General features: G+C 32.0%; 1 protein-coding gene and 1 long non-coding RNA gene across 2 annotated transcripts; both read left to right on the forward strand.

Moving 5' to 3' along the window:
* Window positions 1-10710: 10710 nt before the first annotated feature.
* On the forward strand, window positions 10711-17505 carry LOC126691634 (uncharacterized). Its single transcript, XM_050386680.1, has 9 exons — window positions 10711-11251; window positions 12422-12488; window positions 14130-15511; window positions 15622-15863; window positions 15965-16186; window positions 16326-16418; window positions 16510-16617; window positions 16728-17101; window positions 17294-17505. Exons 3-8 carry the CDS (start codon window positions 15301-15303, stop codon window positions 17088-17090), a joined length of 1239 nt encoding a protein of 412 aa, XP_050242637.1. The 5' UTR covers window positions 10711-11251; window positions 12422-12488; window positions 14130-15300; the 3' UTR covers window positions 17091-17101; window positions 17294-17505.
* Window positions 17506-18957: 1452 nt separating this feature from the next.
* On the forward strand, window positions 18958-20407 carry LOC126691635 (uncharacterized). The gene is made up of 2 exons (XR_007644813.1): window positions 18958-19238; window positions 20069-20407. It is a non-coding gene; the product is annotated as an uncharacterized LOC126691635 (long non-coding RNA).
* The last annotated feature ends 860 nt before the right edge of the window (window positions 20408-21267 follow it).

The raw sequence follows: 21267 nt of genomic DNA on the forward strand, positions 1-21267 counted from the left end.
TGGCTTTGATTTATTTTTTATTTCTATTTTTATTTTTCGCAATTTAAACTTTAGATTGGAATGCTTGTTCTAGAGGTTGGGTAGAAAATCTGCCCATCTTTTTTTCATGTGCTTCAAGGGATCCATAAAGCTCATCTAATGTAAGCTTTGATAGATCTTTAGCTTCTTCAATTGTAGCAACCACATGCTCAAATTTTAATGAGAAGCTTCCTAATATTTTTTCTACAATTTTTTTTTAAATTTTTTATCAGCCACACTGGAAAAAGGTATCTAAACCCTTGTTGTTTTATTTTAATTAAGTTTAAGTCTGACGAGAATAATATTCTACAACTAGCAATTCATTTATTTTCAAACATATCCATTTACTATCTATTATTTGATTGACTAATCCTTTATATTGGAATGGGTAAAGTGTAAAATAATTTATTTTATCTCCATAGCCTTTAGAGAAAAATTATTGCACAATTTCATTGCCTTTCATTTGCAAAATTATCAAATTTTCTCCAAAGATTTTGTAGTTTAATAGAAATTACTTTATTATAGTCACAAAATTGTTTTTTTTTTTTTTTTCAAAATTCCCAATGCTTTTTCAGATTTAGTTGCACTCGAGATTCTAGGAAAAATAGTTTTACTTACCCCTTTTTGGATGAAGAGTAGAACCCTTGTATCTCTTTGCTTATATTCTTACTACTTTGCCATGTTTCCTGAACTTGCTGGTTCTTTGTAGCCTTCTTCAATTGAGTGTTTTCATTTGTGTGCTCTCACTAGTGAAAGATGGAAACAATTTATTGGGTATAATTGAAGGTGGATGTACTTTAACTCGCTGCCATGATTATAACTTATGTAGGAAGATTTAGGACAATAGGGGCTCGCTCTAATACCAAAATTGTTGGGTGCAAGGTTTGAAATAACAACTCAAGTGGGTAAGAATTTAAGCAAAATATTGAACTAGCAGTTTTTAAAAATTTAGATGGTAAAGAGCACCGGGTAGCAACAATAGAATAGCAATTATAGCATTGCAATGAAATGAAAGGCAAAGCAGTTGCAATACTCTGATTTGAGTGAATGTTATTATTGTGGTATCCTCAATTATTGTGTATTGTCAAATGAACCATTCGGTATAAAAATTAAAAAAAAATTAAATTAAATGGAACATGGTATAAAATTAGACTTCGATTGAAATCTAATTTTAATTTTAATTTTTATTGAATATTTTCTCTATTTCAGCTTTCATATAATAATATATATGATTAATTTTTGCGATACTTTTTAGGCAAAATTACTATTGGGAATTAAATTTGCAAAGCAATACATCTTACATGAGAGGGTGTCTTTATTGCAATCATTATTTTATTATTATTAATATATATATATATTTATATAAAATACTTAAGGTGAAACTATACTATTAGTCCCTGAAGTTTACCTTGTAAGTGCAATTGGTCTCTGAAGTTTTAAGTGAGTACTATTAATCCCTCAAGTTTTGAAAATAAGCGACATTAGTCCTTCTATTAACAGAATAGTGACTAGACATTTTTCTTAATGATGTAGCAATTTTTTAATGAAAAAATTACAAAATTTATTTTACACATAAGAAACTCATTAACACGAAATTTTGTACCTAATCAAACCTAATGATTAGTTTTGGCTAATGACAAACCCAGTGCTACGGTGAAGAACTTCAGGAGGACCAATGGAGAACTGGGTTTAATTGGCTAAATTAAACAATAAACCAATGCTTGTTTCTTCAAGAGCTTAATTATCTAGTCAAAGTTCTCACCTAAAGCCTAATTCATCAACTCCACGCAGTTGTTGGTGAGCTGCCAAGTCATTGTCGTTGATTCAGTGGATATCTTATTTGAATCATGTAGACCAATTTGTTTGGGGACAATGTGGGAGAGCAATTCTAATTTTAAAATTTTGATTTGACATTTTTTCTTGATTAGTTTGTTTTGATTTCTTTGTAAAAAAACCCATATTTATATTTAGAGCTGAGCAGGGCATCGCTGCCCCGCCGCTCTTTGGCTCATCTTAGTTCCTTTCTATTTATTTCTTCATTTTGGCAAACATGCTTCACCTTTCAATATTTTTATATTTAAAGCTGAACACTGTAGTGGTGAAGGCCAATCTCCAATGAACTCACCCGTGTTCTTTCTTCTAATTTCTTGATTTTTTTTTTAAATATTTGGGGGTTAATGGGTTTTTGACATGTAATATAAATTTTACAATTTTTTAATAAAAATGGTTATATTATTAAAAAAAAATGCTAAACCACTATTCCGTTAGTGTCACATAAACAATATTTTTAATGGTAGTTAATAGAAGGATTAATACAATTTTTTTTTTTTTTTTTTTTTTTTAACTTGAGAGATTAATAGTGCTTTCTTGAAACTTAAGGGACCAATTACACTTACAGAATAAACTTTAAAGACTAACAGTGTAGTTTCACCAATATTTAATTTATAGCTATCACTCTTTAACAAAACCTCACTAAAGTTTTACAATACTAAAACACAAATTTTGCACGTTTTCCTTTATATATATATATATATATATATATATATATATATATAAAGTTCTGGGACAAATTTTGCCTGCTACTATCATCTAAAAGTTCAATTACGAGGCCACTTTTGGTACATAGATTTGATACCACTTGAGCCAAACTGTTCCATGGTCACTCTATACGCACAGATAGCTGGTCATTTTTCTGATAGAACTTTTTTTCCTTCTTTCTTGTATATGTATTTGTTTCTTATAAAAAAAGAAAAAGAAAAAAAAAAGGTAATTGTCTCACATTGCTTAAGAAAGTGTGTTCTGTGTAGTATAACTTGCTTCACCCTCCCTTAAAAGTTATCATGGCCTTTGAGTGGAGTTGTGATGTGTATTTATGTTAAAATCTCTTTCCATCTCTCGCGTGTGTACTTTGTTTCTAAAATTACCTTTGTGTAGGAAAATTACCTATTCTTTTTTCCTACATCATAGAAAAGTTTAGTTTCGTTCTTATCCAAAGTTTTTATTTTTTTTATTTTTATTTTTTTTAGTTGACAGATGCATTGTTCTCATTATGGCTGCCATTAAAAAGTGTTGGTGTATGAGTGTATTCCAAATCAAGAGAGTAAATACTGTACTGGAGGTTGTGCTGATTTGGCTAGCAGTACGATATATTTCGGATATCGGTTAATACTGATGTATTGTTTTGGGTTTACCACTATTTTTTACATTTATAAATATATATATATATATATATATGTATGTATGTATGTATGTATGTATGTGTGTCTGTATATATATTATAATAAATATAAAGTTTACCATAAAACATTTCCTCAATTCAAAACTAATTATTCATGGTTTTAGACTTTAGTATCAATTAATAGAAAAAAATAAAAAAACACAATATAAAAAATAGAAAGCTTAAAAGTTATCATTGCATTCTAAGAAAATAAATAATACTAATAAGTTACTACTCAACCCTAACAAAAATTCAAAAATTACAAAACTTAAAAAAAAAAAAAAAAAATTGTACCGACCGGTATTTCCCGAAACTGGCCGGTATGGCTGGTACATAGCTAGTACGGCTAGTATTTAAACCAGTACGAAATGTTGATGTTTTGATACTTTGTTTATCGCTTCTCAGTGTTCCCCTTTAAAAGTGGGTCTCACAGCACTATTCACACATTTAAAAATTATTTTACTACAGTGTTTTCAGTTTTTAGCAATAAGTGATATCCAAATAGACTCTTAGGCTTTTTTTTTTTTTAGCCCATTGAACATTAATGAGCCATCAGTCACTATTGGATCAACCCATTGGAAATTAGTTTACTTGTTTTAAGCTAACTTATTATTTTATTGTTACCGGTGGCTTATTTAATGTACCATTAGAATACTTATCAACCAGAATATATTGCTATCTCTGTCTCAAATAGAACAATCGAGCTCCCCTCCCCCCCCCCCCCCCCCTAAAGTGCTATCTTCTCACTGTTATACTTTCTCTTGGGCAATGGGGTTTTGCTCAATTGTGATTAAGGAAAGGCATTAAAAGGTTATTTTTGAATTTCTGTAAGTGGAAGTGTGTCCATTGCTAAGGTCTATAGTTTGATCTTGGGAGATTGTTTGGCTAAGAGAACTAGTCGCATCAAGGTTTAATACGAATGACATGAATCAACCTTTAAGAATAATGCTCTTTGCATGATTCCATAACTAGTGAGATTGTTTCTAAACTCTTCTTTATTGTCCATTCTTGCTTATTTTTTGGGATTTTTTTTTTTTTGAGGAAATTATTTGGGATGTTATGTGTTAAATTAAATCTTGTTTTTCACTAAAATATTTACAGTAAAAGGAACTATGTTGACAAGGATGAGTATTTTTCCATCACTAACCTCTATGCAAGTCTTTTTTAACACTTTACTTGCTGACCATTAATATGAAATTGATGATACTTAAATTACTTAGTAATCATTCATTTAATTATTATTTCTCAATAAAATTATATATTCTATATATTATATATTTGATTAATTTTACAATAATTAACATAAATATAAGATTCTCATATAAAAATATCTGTAAATAAGAGGTGCTTTATAAATTTTATAAAAAAAAAAAACCCAAAGAACCTACATCTTAGACAATCAAATATATACTTCAAACTTTTTATTTTTATTTTTGGATGAGTTATTTTTTATCGAATGAAAGAAGAGTAGGACAAGATTCGAACCATTGAATACCTCAACCATTATGCCAACGGCAAAGCCAGAAATATTTGTTTGAAGGAGACAAGTTGCAGCACTAATATATTTATTCAGACAACTTCCCACATACACATATATACATACGTTTTTTTATTATATGCACACACCTTTTTATTTTATAAGATGTATATACACATGCCCAACCAAAAAAAAAAAAAGGCTTAGTTTTTTCAATCAAAATTATGTTTGATGGCAATTTTTCATAAAATAAAATTCATATTTACCATTTTCATAAAGAAATTCTTAAAAAGTTTCATTTTCAATACAAATTATCATATTTTATACTAAAGTAAGTAAAAAAAATTTCAATTAAACTAATGAAATTTTCAAAAACATGAATGATCCAAAACTTGGAAGAACAAGCGAGGCTCCAAATTTATTTGAAACTATCTTGTTTTAACCCATTATGTGTCAACTAAAAAGACATTTCATGTGTAATTTTAGTGACAATATTTTTTTAATGAGTCAATGACTTGTTAATCACCGCATAACTGGTTGAAAATTATAAATTCAAACATGTTTAGTACCAAACTTTATCAAATATTTAACAGATATAAGACACATTTTATAATAAAAAATAAAATTATGAAAAATAAAGTTATGTCTCTATAACTATTGGACCATTTTTTTAAGAGCATCATTGGACTAAGTGTGAGCTTAGGCTTGGGTTAGAATGAAAAATGAAAATTATTTCACTATTCAGCTTATTTTTGCTGTTATTCATGGGCCCCAGTTTACTTTTTGGCACTATTCATGGGTCACACTATACTATTTCAACTAATTTTTATCTTTATTTACAGTACTTTCAGCAATAATTTTTCAGTTTCAGCAAAATAAATGGTATTCAAACACAACCTAATTCAAATACTTGGGGGGGGGGGGGAGCAACTCTTATTTTTGTAGACTAAATTTTGAAAATATTAAAATAATTATATATATATATATATATATATATATATATATATATATATATATATATATTGATTGTAGGGACGCGTTTTAGACCCTAAACCCAAAGTTTAATTGGATTCAAGCCCAATAAACTCAATACAATGAATATATAGAGAGTGTGTTAGAAAACTAGGTTTTAATGAGTGGGATAACAGTTAGAATGGATTTTAGAAGATAATAAAACAGAAATGTACTGGAGTTATCTAAGTAAATTTGTCCTCGGCACAATCCGAGAAGGTCTGTTATAGTATATATTGCTTGGAAATGGTTGCAGATGTGGTTTAAGTTGCTATAGTGCTTTCTCTTACAAATTTCCAATCCCTCTCTCTCATTACTTTCTTCTTCTTTTGTACTCTTTTCTCTTTTCATCTCCGCCCTCCACGTGCAGGCCAGATGATTAGTCTTGATAATTGTCCCATTAGCACATTCCTAAAGTTTTTAGGTAGTAACTGTAAGACTGAAAGCCACTGTTCAGGTATCACCTTCACATTAATGTGGCCAGAGAGTTAACTGCAGAGCAATTAATGTGGTGGTAGTAGCTTTCTTCTTAGATATTTTAGGACTCCCCTCCATACTTTGTTTTTGCAATGCTTATCTGTGCCAGCAGAACTTCCTGGAACATCCCCTGGATGGCAGACCACCTAGTTGGACCTCAACTTTGGTTAGCCAAGGTGACATTTGTCCTCGGCCTACCCTCTTGTGCCATTATGACCAAAACTGACCTCATCATCTATTAACATGGACTCCCTTGACAATATTTACTCTTTCTCGGACGATCTCTAGCAAGGGAGTCAATACCGTATTGGAGGCTGTACTGGTTTGGCCAGCGGTACGATATATTTCAGATACCGGTCAATACCAGTATACTGTTTCGGGTTTACCGCTATTTTTTATATTTATATAAATATATATATATATATATATATATATATATATATATATATATGTATGTATGTATGTATGTATGTGTGTGTGTGTGTGTGTGTGTGTGTGTGTGTACTATAATAAATATAAAAGTTTACCATAAAACATTTCCTCAATTCAGAACTAATTATTCATGGTTTTAGACTTTAGTAACAATTAAAAAAAAAAAAAAACACAATATAAAAAATAGAAAGATTAAAAGTTACCATTGCATACTAAGAAAACAAATAATACTAATAAGTTAACGCAAATAAGTTACTATTCTGCCCTAACAAAAATTCAAAAATTTCAAAACTAAAAAAAAAAAAAAAAAAAAAAAAAAAAAAAACTTTTTTCTGTACTGGCCGGTACGCCTAGTACCGGCCGATATTGCCTGAAATTGGCCGATACGGCCGGTACAGCTGGTATTTTTTCCGGTACGAAATAGGGGGGTTATATGTACCGGATTGCTTGCCGGTACGGTACGGAATTGACTCCCTTGATCTCTAGTCCTCGGCTTGGGCTTTAGGCCCAATACATACATGGATAATGAGCTCCTGAGCCCAATACCTCTACATATATATTTCAAAATTTTGGGCCACCACTCTTGAACATAGCTCCACCCAGTAATATGCCCTACAATAACAATCAAATATATACCTCAAAATTTTCTTTTTGGGTAATTATAGGTTTATATTGCATTAGTAATATTAATTTTACATTATAGACTAAACAAATGTGTATAATGTTATACACATTTGTTTAGTGTACAATATAAATTAAGAATTTTTCTTTCCTTTTATTTGAGGATGAGATCTGAATCATCGAATACCTCAACCATTATGCCCTACAGTATCAAGGCAATGCCCACTGCCATAATTGGATGCCTGACTTTTACGTCCTAGGATAATTTCAATAGCCACCGTATCAGTTTTTAACAATTTATTAGTTAATCACTACCAATTTCTGGGACTTGACACTCTAGTGGGCAACTTAAAAAAAAAAAAATTCACGACAATTTCATAAAAGGTTTCTACAACTCATAGAAAAGTTTAGTTTCGTTCTTATCCAAAGTTATTTGTTTCTTTTTTCTCGTTGACAGATGCATTGTTCTCATCATGGCCGCCACATTAAAAAGTGTTGGTGCAGGTGTGTATTCCAAATACTCTGTCTATTGTTTCCCACATTGGTTTCGAGTAAGCTCCATATTGTCTCGTCTTTATCCATATCATGCTCTTAGATCCACCTTGTCTCGTGCTTGTGAGGTTAAGATTTTTTCTTTTTCTCTTTTTCCAGCCCATTGAACATTAATGAGCCATCAGTGACCGTTGGATCAACCCATTGGAGCTTTTTTTTTTTTTTTTTAGAGATAATTACAACATGTTGCTAATCCTGCAGCTCGAACCTTTCCTCCCCTAAACCCATTGGAGATTAGTTTACTTGTTTTAAGCTAACTTATTATTTTATCGTTACTGGTGGCTTATTTAATGTACCATCAAAACACTTATCAACTAGAATATATTGCTCTCTCTTTCTCAAATAGAATAATCGAGCTTCCCCCCACCCCCCCCCCCCTCTTCCTAAAAGTGTTATCTTCTCACCCTTATACTTTCTCGTGGGCAATTGAAGTTTTGCTCAATTGTGATTAAGGAAAGGCATTAAAAGGTTGTTCTTGAACCTCCATAAGTGGAAGTGTGTCCATTGCAAAGGTTTATAATCTGATCTTGGGGTATTGTTTGGCTAAGAGAACTAATCGCATCAATGTTTATTACGAATGACATGAATCAACCTCAGCCAATATATGTGATGATAAAAATAAGTTACTATAAATTATTGGGTTACAGTGAAATAATATAATGGGAAAAAAGTTTAAAAAGACTAAATGGAAGCTTAGGGCTTGTTTACTCTATCATCTCAAACTCATATTTTTACATTTTAAACAACATTACACACATTTCCATACACTTTTTCACCTACACGTATTTCAAAAAATTACAAACAACTTTTCTTAAACTACTCTACCAAACACCCCCTTAGAGTGCCACATGGCAGGATCTTATGCATTTCCACATAAGGTCTAAACAAAATGTTTTCTCCAAATATTTACCTAAAATTATTTGAATATATTTGCTTTCTTGGATTCTAATTATTTTTACATATAAAAATTTATTTGTGAACTCTTACAAAATTTTCATTATTTTTCTTTTTCTTTTGTTGAAAATAGATGTACTTTTTTTTTTTGAGAACCCAAAAATACATGTACTTATGTAATTCTCGTATATTTGCACAGGTTTAGAAGCAAGTATATATAAAAGCAGAGACCTCATGTGGGAATGCATAAAATCCTGCCATATGGCACTCTAAGCTTCCATTTAGTCTTTTTAACCTCTTTTCCCATTAAATTATTTAACTGTAACTCAATAATTTATAGGAGTATATTTTTACCATCACATATATGGGCTAAGGTTGATTCATGTCATAAACCTTGATGCGACTAGTTATATATATATATATATATATATATATATATATATATATATATATATATATATATTGATGTTCTTTGCATGATTTTATAGCATTGTAAAATTGTTCCTAAACTCTTCTTTATTGTCCGTTCTTGCTTATTATTTGGGATGTTATTTGTTAAATTAAAACTTGTTTTTCACTAAATATTTCCAATAAAAGGAACTATGTTGACAAGTATGAGTATTTTTCCATTACTAATCTCTATGCAAGTCTTTTTTAACACTTTACTTGCTGATCATTAATATAGAAATTGATGATACATAAATTACTTAATAATCATTCATTTAATTATTATGTCTCAATAAAATTATATATTTGATTAATTTTACAATGATTAACATAAATATCAGATTCTCATACAAAAATATTTGTAAATAAGAGGTCCTTTATAAATTTTATAAAAAAATTTTTAAAAAAATCCTAAGAACCTATATCTTAGACAATCATATACATACTTCAAACTTTTTATTATTATTTTTGGATGAGTTATTTTTTATCAGATGAAAGAAGAGCAAGACGAGATTCGAACCATTGAATACCTCAACCAATATGCCCTACAATAACAGTCAAATATATACCTCAAAATTTTCATTTTTGGTAATTATAGGTTTAGATTGTATTAGCAATATAAATTTTATATTATAGACTAAAAAAATGTGTATAATGTTGTACACATTTGTTTAGTGTACAATGTAAATTAAGAATTTTTCTTTCTTTTTATTTGAGGATGAGATTCGAATCACTGAATACCTTAACCTATATGCCCTACAATAACAATAACAATCATAATTCATATATATATATATATATATATCAAAATGTATTTTTAGTGACGAAAATTAGTGAGGAAATATTTTTCGTCGCTAAAAATACAACTTTAGTGACGAAATATGAATTTCGTCACTAATAGTTAAAAAAATTATAACATTTAGCGACGAAAAATAAATTTCGTCACTATTGAGATCTAAAAAATGGGCGCCTGTGGAGGGAAATTTTGGCGGGAGTGTAATTAATCTATAGTGACGAAATATTTCGTCACTAAAAGTTGAAATTTTTAGTGACGAAATATTTCGTCACTGTAGGAATTGCTGTGGTATATTTTTAGTGACGAAATCTAAATTCGTCACTAAAAGTATACTACAGCGACGAAAGTTAAATTTCGTCGCTAAAAATGTTAACAAAATATAGTTTCTTTAGTGACGAAAATAAAATTCGTCGCTAAAAGTTTAAGAAATTCTGGGTCCGTTTGTGACGAAACAGAAATTCGTCACTAAAAATATGCTACAGCGACGAAATTTAAATTTCATCGCTAAAAATCTTAACAAAAAAAATGGATTCTTTAGTGACGAAAAAGAAATTCGTCACTAGAAGTAGGAAACAGCGACGAAAGAATTTCGTCGCTATAAAGTGGTCTTTAGCGACGAAATAATTTCGTCGCTATTGCCCACTTCTAGTGACGAATTTATTTTTCGTCACAAAAAGTGGTCTTTAGCGACGAAAAAATTTCGTCGCTAAAATACCACTATAAATACTCCCAAAAAAAAGAGACGCTCACACTCAGCAAAACAAAGAACTGAGAACTCACGCTCAAAAAAAAAAAAGAGAAACCCACGCAGAAAAAAAAAAAAAAAAAAAAAAGAGAGAAACCCATCTTCGTCGACGCCATCTCCGACGACATTGAAGCTGTCGCCGTCGAGGCCTATTACGACGACGTTGAAGCCGTCGCCGTCGAGGCCTATTACGACGACCTTGAAGCCATCGCCGTCGAGGTCTCACGCTCAAAAAAAAAAGAGAGAAACCCACGCTAGAAAAAAAAAAAAAAGAGAGAAACCCATCTTCGTCGACGCCATCTCCGACGACGTTGAAGCCGTCGCCATCGAGGCCTATTACGACGACGTTGAAGCCGTCGCCGTCGAGGCCTATTACGACGACGTTGAAGCCGTCGCCGTCGAGGCCTATTACGACGACGTTGAAGCCGTCGTCGTTGAAGCCGTTGCCGTTGAAGCCGTCGCCGTTGAAGCCGTTGCCATTGAAGCCATCGCCGTCGCTGTTGCTGTTGAAGCCGTCGCCGTCGCCGTTGCCGTTGCCGTTGCCGTTGCCATTCGCGACGACCGGTAAGGTTTTTCTGATTTTTTATTTTTTATTTATTTATTTATTTATTTTTTCTTTCATTCCCTTAGGCTCAGGTCTCTCAAGGTATGCTCTTTCCCAACAACACCCTTGGATTCTATGGAAACAAAAATGATTTTATGGAAACAAAATTGGAGTTCAGGTTGAATTTTCAGAGACCAGGTTTTTGTTGTAATTTTTGCAAGAAAAGTTTAAAACTTTGTTTATCTAATAATCTAAAACATGATAATTTTAATTTCTGTGAAATATTGAAACTTTTAGTGCTTTTGGATGAAGCTTGTATAAGTTGCTGGTGAGATTTTAAAATATAAAAAGCTAGCGGTGAATTTTTTTTGGGAATCAATAGAAAATAAGAAATCGAAGTATACTTACTAGAGCTTTGCTAATGGGTTCTGGGCAAATCACCTAAGTTTGGATTTTAATCCTAGAGAAGCCTGAGACTTTCTCTTTAATAGTGTGCTAAAAAAAATTTACAAGCTTTTTAAATAAAATAAAATCTGTAAATAACTGAATATGGATGACTAATTTTAAATAATAAATATAAATAGTTACCTTTGGCTATTACCAGCTGTTAGAGAGTAGAGACTGATCATAAAATCCTCTTGAGTCTTGAGTGCTGTGCTGATCGAGCGAGCTATTTTTATCCAATAAATTACTCTGTTTAACGATCTAGGAGTCCTCCTGTTTCTCAATCGTGGCTTGAGCTAGCCATTAATTAAATCTCAGTTTCTTCTTTCTTTCTTCTATCGCTGAAGTAGGATCACTTACATATTACAACAACCTACATGTATTTACACACAAATTAAATTGGTGTTTTAAGCTAAAACAAACAAACAAACCTGTGTCACTATATGATGCTACTGTGTTGATTTTGATTAAATTTGCTTGTATTGTCTTTTTGGTGGTAATTTATTTATTTAGGTTTCATTAAACTAACAAGAAAGTTCATTAAACTTGATTGAGTATTCAATAGAGGCCTAGTGTTGAGAAATTGCGCCAATGATCTAGCCCAAATGGCGTGTCTCCCCTTGTAAGAGCAAGGGCAGTAAAGAAAAACTGAAGTGTTGAGAAATGGCAGTAACATATTTAGCCTTTCATAAGAGCTATTCATTATAAAGACTGAAGTACTTATAAGTTTAACTTTTCTTTTGCAGGCTAAATTCACATTGTTTGCAATAACTTCGGATTTTTTCTGAAAGTTGTAAGCTTAGCTTGAGCAAAGTAAGTAAATTTTAGTTGAAAACCTTATAAAACTTTATACTTGTGATGTTGGAAATTGGATTTGTGATGGTATGTTGTGTTGGAGCAAGCGGGTGGCTTGCATGGTGTTATAAGGTGGTTTAAATACATATTGGGAGTGTTTTTAGTTTCTTGAAAATGTGAATGGAACTTGTTAATTAGATATGATGAATATTACTTTATTAGATTTCAATACTTGTAAGCACTCTATACTTGTGATGTTTGTGATTGGTTTTATGGTGGGTTGTTGTATTGGAGCAAGCGGGTGGCTTGCATGGTGTTATAAGGTTGTTTAAATTCATATTGGGAGTGTTTTTAGTTTCTTGAAAATGTGAATGGAACTTGTTAATTAGATATGATGAATATTACTTTATTCGATTTCAATACTTGTAAGCACTCTATACTTGTGATGTTTGTGATTGATTTTGTGGTGGGTTGTTGTATTGGAGCAAGCGGGTGGCTTGCATGGTGCTATAAGGTTGTTTAAATTCATATTGGGAGTGTTTTTAGTTTCTTGAAAATGTGAATGGAACTTGTTAATTAGATATAATGAATATTACTTTATTCAATTTCAATACTTGTAAGCACTCTATACTTGTGATGTTTGTGATTGGTTTTGTGGTGGGTTGTTGTATTGGAGCAAGCGGGTGGCTTGCATGGTGCTATAAGGTGGTTTAAATTCATATTGGGAGTGTTTTTAGTTTCTTGAAAATGTGAATGGAACTTGTTAATTAGATATGATGAATATTACTTTATTCGATTTCAATACTTGTAAGCACTCTATACTTGTGATGTTTGTGATTGATTTTGTGGTGGGTTGTTGTATTGGAGCAAGCGGGTGGCTTGCATGGTGCTATAAGGTTGTTTAAATTCATATTGGGAGTGTTTTTAGTTTCTTGAAAATGTGAATGGAACTTGTTAATTAGATATAATGAATATTACTTTATTCAATTTCAATACTTGTAAGCACTCTATACTTGTGATGTTTGTGATTGGTTTTGTGGTGGGTTGTTGTATTGGAGCAAGCGGGTGGCTTGCATGGTGCTATAAGGTGGTTTAAATTCATATTGGGAGTGTTTTTAGTTTCTTGAAAATGTGAATGGAACTTGTTAATTAGATATAATGAATATTACTTTATTCAATTTCAATACTTGTAAGCACTCTATACTTGTGATGTTTGTGATTGGTTTTGTGGTGGGTTGTTGTATTGGAGCAAGTGGGTGGCTTGCATGGTGCTATAAGGTGGTTTAAATTCATATTGGGAGTGTTTTTAGTTTCTTGAAAATGTGAATGGAACTTGTTAATTAGATATAATGAATATTACTTTATTCAATTTCAATACTTGTAAGCACTCTATACTTGTGATGTTTGTGATTGGTTTTGTGGTGGGTTGTTGTATTGGAGCAAGCGGGTGGCTTGCATGGTGCTATAAGGTGGTTTAAATTCATATTGGAAGTGTATATTTGTGTGTGCAACGTATATTTGTTTAAGTATTAATATAGACTTGTGCATTCATGAATGTGATAGAACTTTATCTCAATGGCTTATAGACTTAGATGTTAGAATACATTATGCATGAGTTGTCCTTATCTTACTAAAGTAGGATTCATTTTATAATTGTAGTCAAACATGGATAAAAGTTGGATGACAATGGGTAAGACACCCGATGGCAGATTAAGTCATCCATATATTGAAGGGGTGAATGCATTTATTAATTCTGCAAGAGCGGTTGTGGACTTGAGTGGTAATATTCCGTGTCCGTGTATTCACTGTGTGAATTGCTATTGACAATCTCCTTAAATTGTGCGTATCCATTTGCTTCATCGTGGAATTATGCAATCTTATATTAATTGGTATAATCATGGAGAACCTCGTGTATTGAACGAGAACATTCATGATAATGAAATGTCGGATGGTAATCATATGGATGGTATCGATGCCTTGGTAGATGACCGAATTAGAGGGGAACCAAGAAATGCAACCGAAGATGAGGAGGTGCGTCATTTTGACAAACTTGAGGAAGATGCAAAACGTGAGTTGTATCCGGGTTGCACTGATTATAGTATCTTGAAGTTTGTTATTGAGATGTTGAATGTAAAAGTAATGACCAACTTGAGTAATAAGGGATTTGATATGATGCTAGAATTGCTGACAAAGGTTTTACCGAAAGGTAACTTGGTTCCAAGGTCAACTTATGAAGCAAAGAAGATATTACGTGACTTGGGTATGTCATACGAGCATATAGATGCATGCAAAAATGATTGTGCATTATTTTGGAAGGAAAATGAAAATCTTGATAAATGTCCGGTGTGTGAGGTGCCTAGGTACAAAGATACACGTACCCAAGGTAAGAAGATTCCTCATAAAGTATTGCTTTACTTTCCGTTGACACCGAGATTGAGGAGATTGTACATGTCAAGCCAAAGAGCTAAGGACATGAGATGGTATATAGACAAACGTGTGGACGATGGGATAATGAGGCATCCGGCTGATAGTGAGGAGTGGAAGGAATTTGATTTGCAACATCCTGATTTTGCCCTCGAACCTCGCAATGTAAGGTTAGGGTTGGCTACAGATGGATTTAATCCTTTTGGGAATATGAACAATAATTATAGTATGTGGCCTGTCATACTTATCCCCTATAATTTACCACCTTGGTTGGTTATGAAGGAGCCATATTTTATGTTGTCCTTGCTTATTCCCGGTCCCCATCAACCGGGGAATGATATTGATATTTACTTGAAACCATTGGTTGATGAGTTGAAGGAGTTGTGGGAAGAAGGTGTAGAAACTTATGATGCTTATAGTAAAGAGCATTTTCAGATGCGTGCAACTTTGTTGTGGACAATACATGACTATCCTGGATTTGGTAACGTATCCGGGTGGAGGACAAAGGGTTATCATTCTTGTTACGGTTCAATCTACGGAAACACCTCTTGAAGCAAATCCTCCCGTCCAAAGTTCTTCTAGTGGAGAGGCTACCGACACATTAACTAGCACGACTGGTAATTACATAAAACATACTTAATTACAACTGCACCTTGTCTTTACTATTGAAATTATACTTAATGTACATAGAATGTATTATTTTATAACATTGATAATTTTTAAATAGGATCTACTAGCAGAAATACCCGTGGAACAACACGTGGTGTAGCAGTACGGGCACTTGTTGAAAAAAGTGGTAAACTGCCAGTACGTATAGCTGCAGAGTATGATGCTCCTGTTGGGAAGAATGCGTGCAAGCTTGTCAATCAAATTGGTGTACAAGTACGAAGTAATTTGTCAAGTTATAACGTAAAAAATTGGAAAAGTGTTGATGCTGCTACTAAAGATGTGGTGCTTCAAAGTATCGAGGTAAATTTATATTGATAACGTCTAACTCGTCTTTGTTGTCACTAAGCATATTAAATTAATATAATAATAATTTTATAATACATATATACTTTAATTTACAGGATCAGTTTGAGCTAGAAGGTGATTCCAACTTAGTAACGAAAGCAATAAATACAAAATGTGGAAGATTATTGAGTAGCGGCTCTAACAAGTTGTATCAGACTTATAAAAAGCTCGTACAATCTCATGGTGCTGACTATGCAAAAACCCATCCGCCAAAGAATGCCACACTTGCGCAGTGGACTGGACTCATTGAAGGGAGATGGACCAATAAGGATTGGCTGGTAAATTATTTCTGCGTATATTATTATTATCTAATATTTACTATATTATGTTGTCAAATGATTAGATTAATACTTAGATGAAGTAAATGTATATTGTTTTAGTCATGATCTAATAAATATCTTGAATGTTCTTTATTAGGAAAAATCAAGAATTAACTCTGAAAATAGGAGCAAAACTTCAGGCAAACATAGATGCGGGACAAAGGCACTTGCTGTTAGGGTTGATGAGGAGGTGTGTTTTTTCATTTTCTTAAACCTTAAGTGTATTATATGTTGTGATTAATTAAGTATAAATAACTAATACTCGAATGTTACTTAATTAGACAAATAATAATGACGGTCAAGTTCCTGAATTGGCAAAAATCTACAAAGATGTTCATTTCAATCCAAATACAAATAGGTGGATACAGCCTGAGGATGAAGCGACATATGTATGTATATCATTCCATCCCTATTATTTCATCTTTATCATGTTTGTAAAGTTATAGCATATGTATTATTAATGTTGTGATTGCTTGTTTTTTTCTCTTTCAAATGGTAGGAAACTATTCTTAAAGTGCAAGAGGATCATTGTCAAGATCCTAATGCAATTCCCCTTACACAAGAGGAGATCTCAAATTTGGTTTTTAAGAAGAAATCCGGTATTGTAAAAGGACTTGGCATGAGACCTTCCTCTTCTCTAGTAACCACTGCCTCATCTAATTCCTCGGTGGAGTATATTCATCGGTTAGAAAGTGAGATAATTGAGCTCAAAGAGGCAAGAGCCAGGGACGAAGAGGAGCGAGCTAAGGAGCAAGAGGCACGAGCTAAGCAAGATGAGGTCCAAAACAATATTCTTAATTTTTTGAGGAGCAAGGGTTATGATGATGCTTTTACTTATGGAGGTGGTTCATCTTCAAGCTAAATCACTTATTGGTTAGTACTTTATCTTTAAATTAAAACACTTCATTTTTTATGTATCATTTGAAACTAATATTTGTCACGTGATAGGTTATTTAATCTTTAGTTTATGATACTGAAGATATAGAAGTGAATTTTCTGTTGGCACTATGTAGAATTATATTTGACTAAAGATTTATATTTAACTGAAGATTTATATTTGTGCAGATTTCTTATTGGTGGATTTAGGGGATTTCCTTTAGGCATTATTTGAAGACATATGAGGACATCTTCCGTTAGTTCTAAGTATATTGTGCCACATTTTTTGTATTGTTATAAAACATCTTAAGTTATTGTATGTGTTGCAAACAATTATTGTATGTGTTGCAAACACTTATTGTATGGAAGGAGTTTGAATTGGATACTTACTTTAATTTTAACTTGTAGAATGTATGGATCGATTTTTTATAAATGTGTTGTTAAAATAAATATGTTAATCAAATGTGAGGTTTTAATAATATAATGACAGGTTATAGGTTAATATCAACGCTATGAAAATAATAAAAATAGAAAATAAGTTTTAGTGACGAATTTTTTCGTCACAAATATGGCAACAAAAAATTGTTTTAGTGACGAAATATTTCGTCACTAAATGCAGCAGAATTTTGTAAGAAATGGTTTTAGTGACGAAAATTTTCGTCACTATATGTGTCTGAATTTTCTTAAAAATAGTTTTAGTGACGAATTTTTTCGTCACTAAATGTACCCGAAAATAGTTTTAGTGACGAAATATTTCGTCACTAAATATGATTTAATAAACTGAAATAGTTTTAGTGACGAAAATATTTCGTCACTAAATACTGTTTTTAGCGAGGAAAACATTTAGTGACGAAACGTTTTCGTTGCTAAAAGTTTTTTTTTTAAAAAACAAATCAAACTTTTAGTGACGAAAAATTTCGTCGCTAGGACTTTTAACGACGGGGCTACAGCGACGAAACGAAATTCGTCACTAAAAGTCCAATTTCGTCACTAAAGGTTCTTAGTGACGAAAAACAGGACTTTTAGTGACGAATTTTTTCGTCACTAAAAATACATTTTCTTGTAGTGATGAGATTCGAATCACTGAATACCTTAACCTATATGCCCTACAATAACAATAACAATCATAATTCATATATATATATATATATATATCAAAATTTTCTTTTTGGGTAATTATATGTTTATATTGTACTAACAATGTAAATTTTAAATTATAAACTAAATAAATGTGTACAATGCTACACACATTTGTTTAATTTACAATATAAATTAAGAATTTTCCTTTCTTTTTATTTGAGAAAGAGATTCGAATCACTGAATACCTCAACCATTATGCCCTACAGTACAAGGCAATGCCCACGACCATAATTGGATGCCTGACTTTTACGTCCTTGGATAATTTCAATAGCTACCATATCAGTTTTTAACAATTTATTAGTTAATTACTACCAATTTCTGGGACTTCACTCTCTAGTGGGCAACTTTTATTTTATTTTATTTTAATTTCACAACAATTTCATCGTTTATCACTAGAAGTAGTAAAATAGTACATGGGTTAGTCATGTCAGTTTCTTCTTAGGGTAATTTGACACTATATTATGCTTTGCACCACAGGTTTTTTTTTTTTTTTTTTTTTTTTTTTTTTCCTCAAAGAGATCATGTTTTATCCATCCATAATGGTTAATCTCATGAGTGCCTATTGCATCCCACTCAGAACATCAATGCCCATGTAAATGACAAACTATCGTGTTATATATATCATATATCTAATGGTCCACCAAGTCACCAACTATGTGTCTTCATGATTCCATTTCTCCCCCATATAAATTCATATCCACTTAATACCTCCTCCAATCTTCTATAAAACCCTAGACATCTCACACTTGTCTTCACCAAAATTGTTGACAAGAGCCCCCCTTCAACAAGCATCTAATTGTTTCATTTAGCAACCATGCATTCAAACTCAACCACCATTAAAACTTCTTCGGACGGAGTTTGGCAAGGTGATAATCCTTTAAACTATGCCTTCCCGTTGTTAATAGTCCAAACCACCTTAGTCCTCTTTGTTAGTCGCTTCCTTGCCTTTCTCCTCAAACCTCTTCGCCAACCCAAAGTCATTGCCGAAATCATAGTATGTTTTCAAATTAAGATTTCTTTTTTCCATTTCATGCATGTTACAATTTTTCCAGAGTTCTTCTATAGATACAAATTTTGTTTTACATTTTGACACAACTTGCATATCATATTACATCAATTACACATGAAAGCCACTATTGGTACTTGTAAAAATTATAATTTGGTCATTTACATTTTTAGTATTATAAATAATTACAACTATATTCTGTCTGGGAATATAAAAATGCAAATGGTCAACTATTGAAATTTGTGGTCTCTTTGGAAATCAGAGGATAGACTCAAGGTTTTATCTGTCTGACCTGCACAATGGAGACCTACAGAACATGCAGTAAATTCCTAGAACTTTTGGTGTGCATCAGGTTAAAAAAGGGGAAAAATCTTCAACTGATGAGAACATGTCTCTGAAATATGTTTCTGTGACATGTTAGGATGTCTTCTGAGAGAACTTTACCTAGTTTAGGCATATAGTATTAAATGTACATATAGGAATGATATTTATAATCATTATCATTATCATCATATAAATTGAGATTAACGTTAATTTTTTTTCCCTGTTATAGAATACAGGAACAGGTTAGCATAACTCAATGAGATCTAGCTCAAATAGCTGTTTTGCTTCCCACAAGAATAGTTGGGAGGGTGATTGTGAGTTTAAAACTCATTGGGTTTGTGTGTAGCTTACCAATGATAGTAATAATAAGTTAGCGGAAGTCATGCCATTTTTAGAAAATTGTTTGTACTGTGGTAGCTGAAAAGAAAAGGAATAGTGCTGTTTATTTCAGTTACTTGAATATCTTCATTCTAAAATAATTTGATACTTAGCAGGTTTTGAAAATCACATCTGATGGAGCGAGATGTATAGGAGCGAGATTCAAGCCATGGACTTGGGTTTATTTTGCATTTTTTAAATGCTAACCCTTACTTGTTTTGTCATGTGATAGGGATTTGAAACCGGAACTAGGAATTGTAATTTAACCAAAGCACCTATTACATGTTAACCCGTAATTGTGAATTTATCTCCTAGCTGTCATATGTATAATAGTTCTATTTTGCCAATCTGAGGTTGCTGCTTTGAGTATGATACATGTAATGGATATTGCGCACAAGAAAAGTTAATTCTGAACTACATGTGTTGAATTGGAACATGAAAAGCTGGTTCTATCAGTTGAGTTGTCTATGCATTAAGCCTTTTTTATTGAATCCGAATCAACTTGGCTCTTGTTATTTTCCGACATCTTTCATAGAAATGCCTGGCATTTTGGTGTTTCTAATTGTATTCGTATCTTCTACTCTCCTCACAATGGAGAAGTGACTTGAAACATTCCCTTAATGCAAATAGAATTATTGCCATTCTTACTCTGCCTTGTGAATGGCGCCCGCAAATGGATTTCAATGACTCGCCTTGCTATTTTTTAATTTTTTTTTTTCAGCTCAGCGCCTTGAGTTGTCATTGTTTTGGATCATAATTTTCCAACAATGTTTTCTATTTTACTGATTCATGAATGAGAAACTGCACAATTTTCAGTCTTCTGTATGGGATGCACCTTTTAAGCCTATCTTACCAGACAAAGAAAAAAAAAAGTTCTTAACCTGTAACATAATGTGGTTGTACGTAAGCCCAATATTGGTAGTTATTTTCAGTGAGTCCAATATTAGTATTTGTTCAAAATTCAAGGGAGATTCACATCATATGGTATATAACAATTCATAACCTATTTTAACTTTTGACTTTTATGAAAATTTGGTCTTAATGTGCTTTGGCTATGTAACAATAACATAAAGTAATTTTCTAGTAGAAAGAGGTTTAGTTTACGGGATTTGGTTACTTAATAAAATTTTAGGGAAATTACATTTACCACCTAAAACTATATCTTATCTTACCGTTTGCATCATAAGTTTTTTAAATGTTTGTACCATAAGCTATGACTCTGTTACACGTTGCACCATGATGTTAAGTTTGATGTTAATTTGGATGGAAAAGTATGACACTATGTGAAAATACCCAATTGCCCCCCTACTCAATC

Source organism: Quercus robur, chromosome 7 (assembly GCF_932294415.1).
Source record: "Quercus robur chromosome 7, dhQueRobu3.1, whole genome shotgun sequence".
In the NCBI taxonomy this organism is placed as follows: Eukaryota; Viridiplantae; Streptophyta; class Magnoliopsida; order Fagales; family Fagaceae; genus Quercus; species Quercus robur.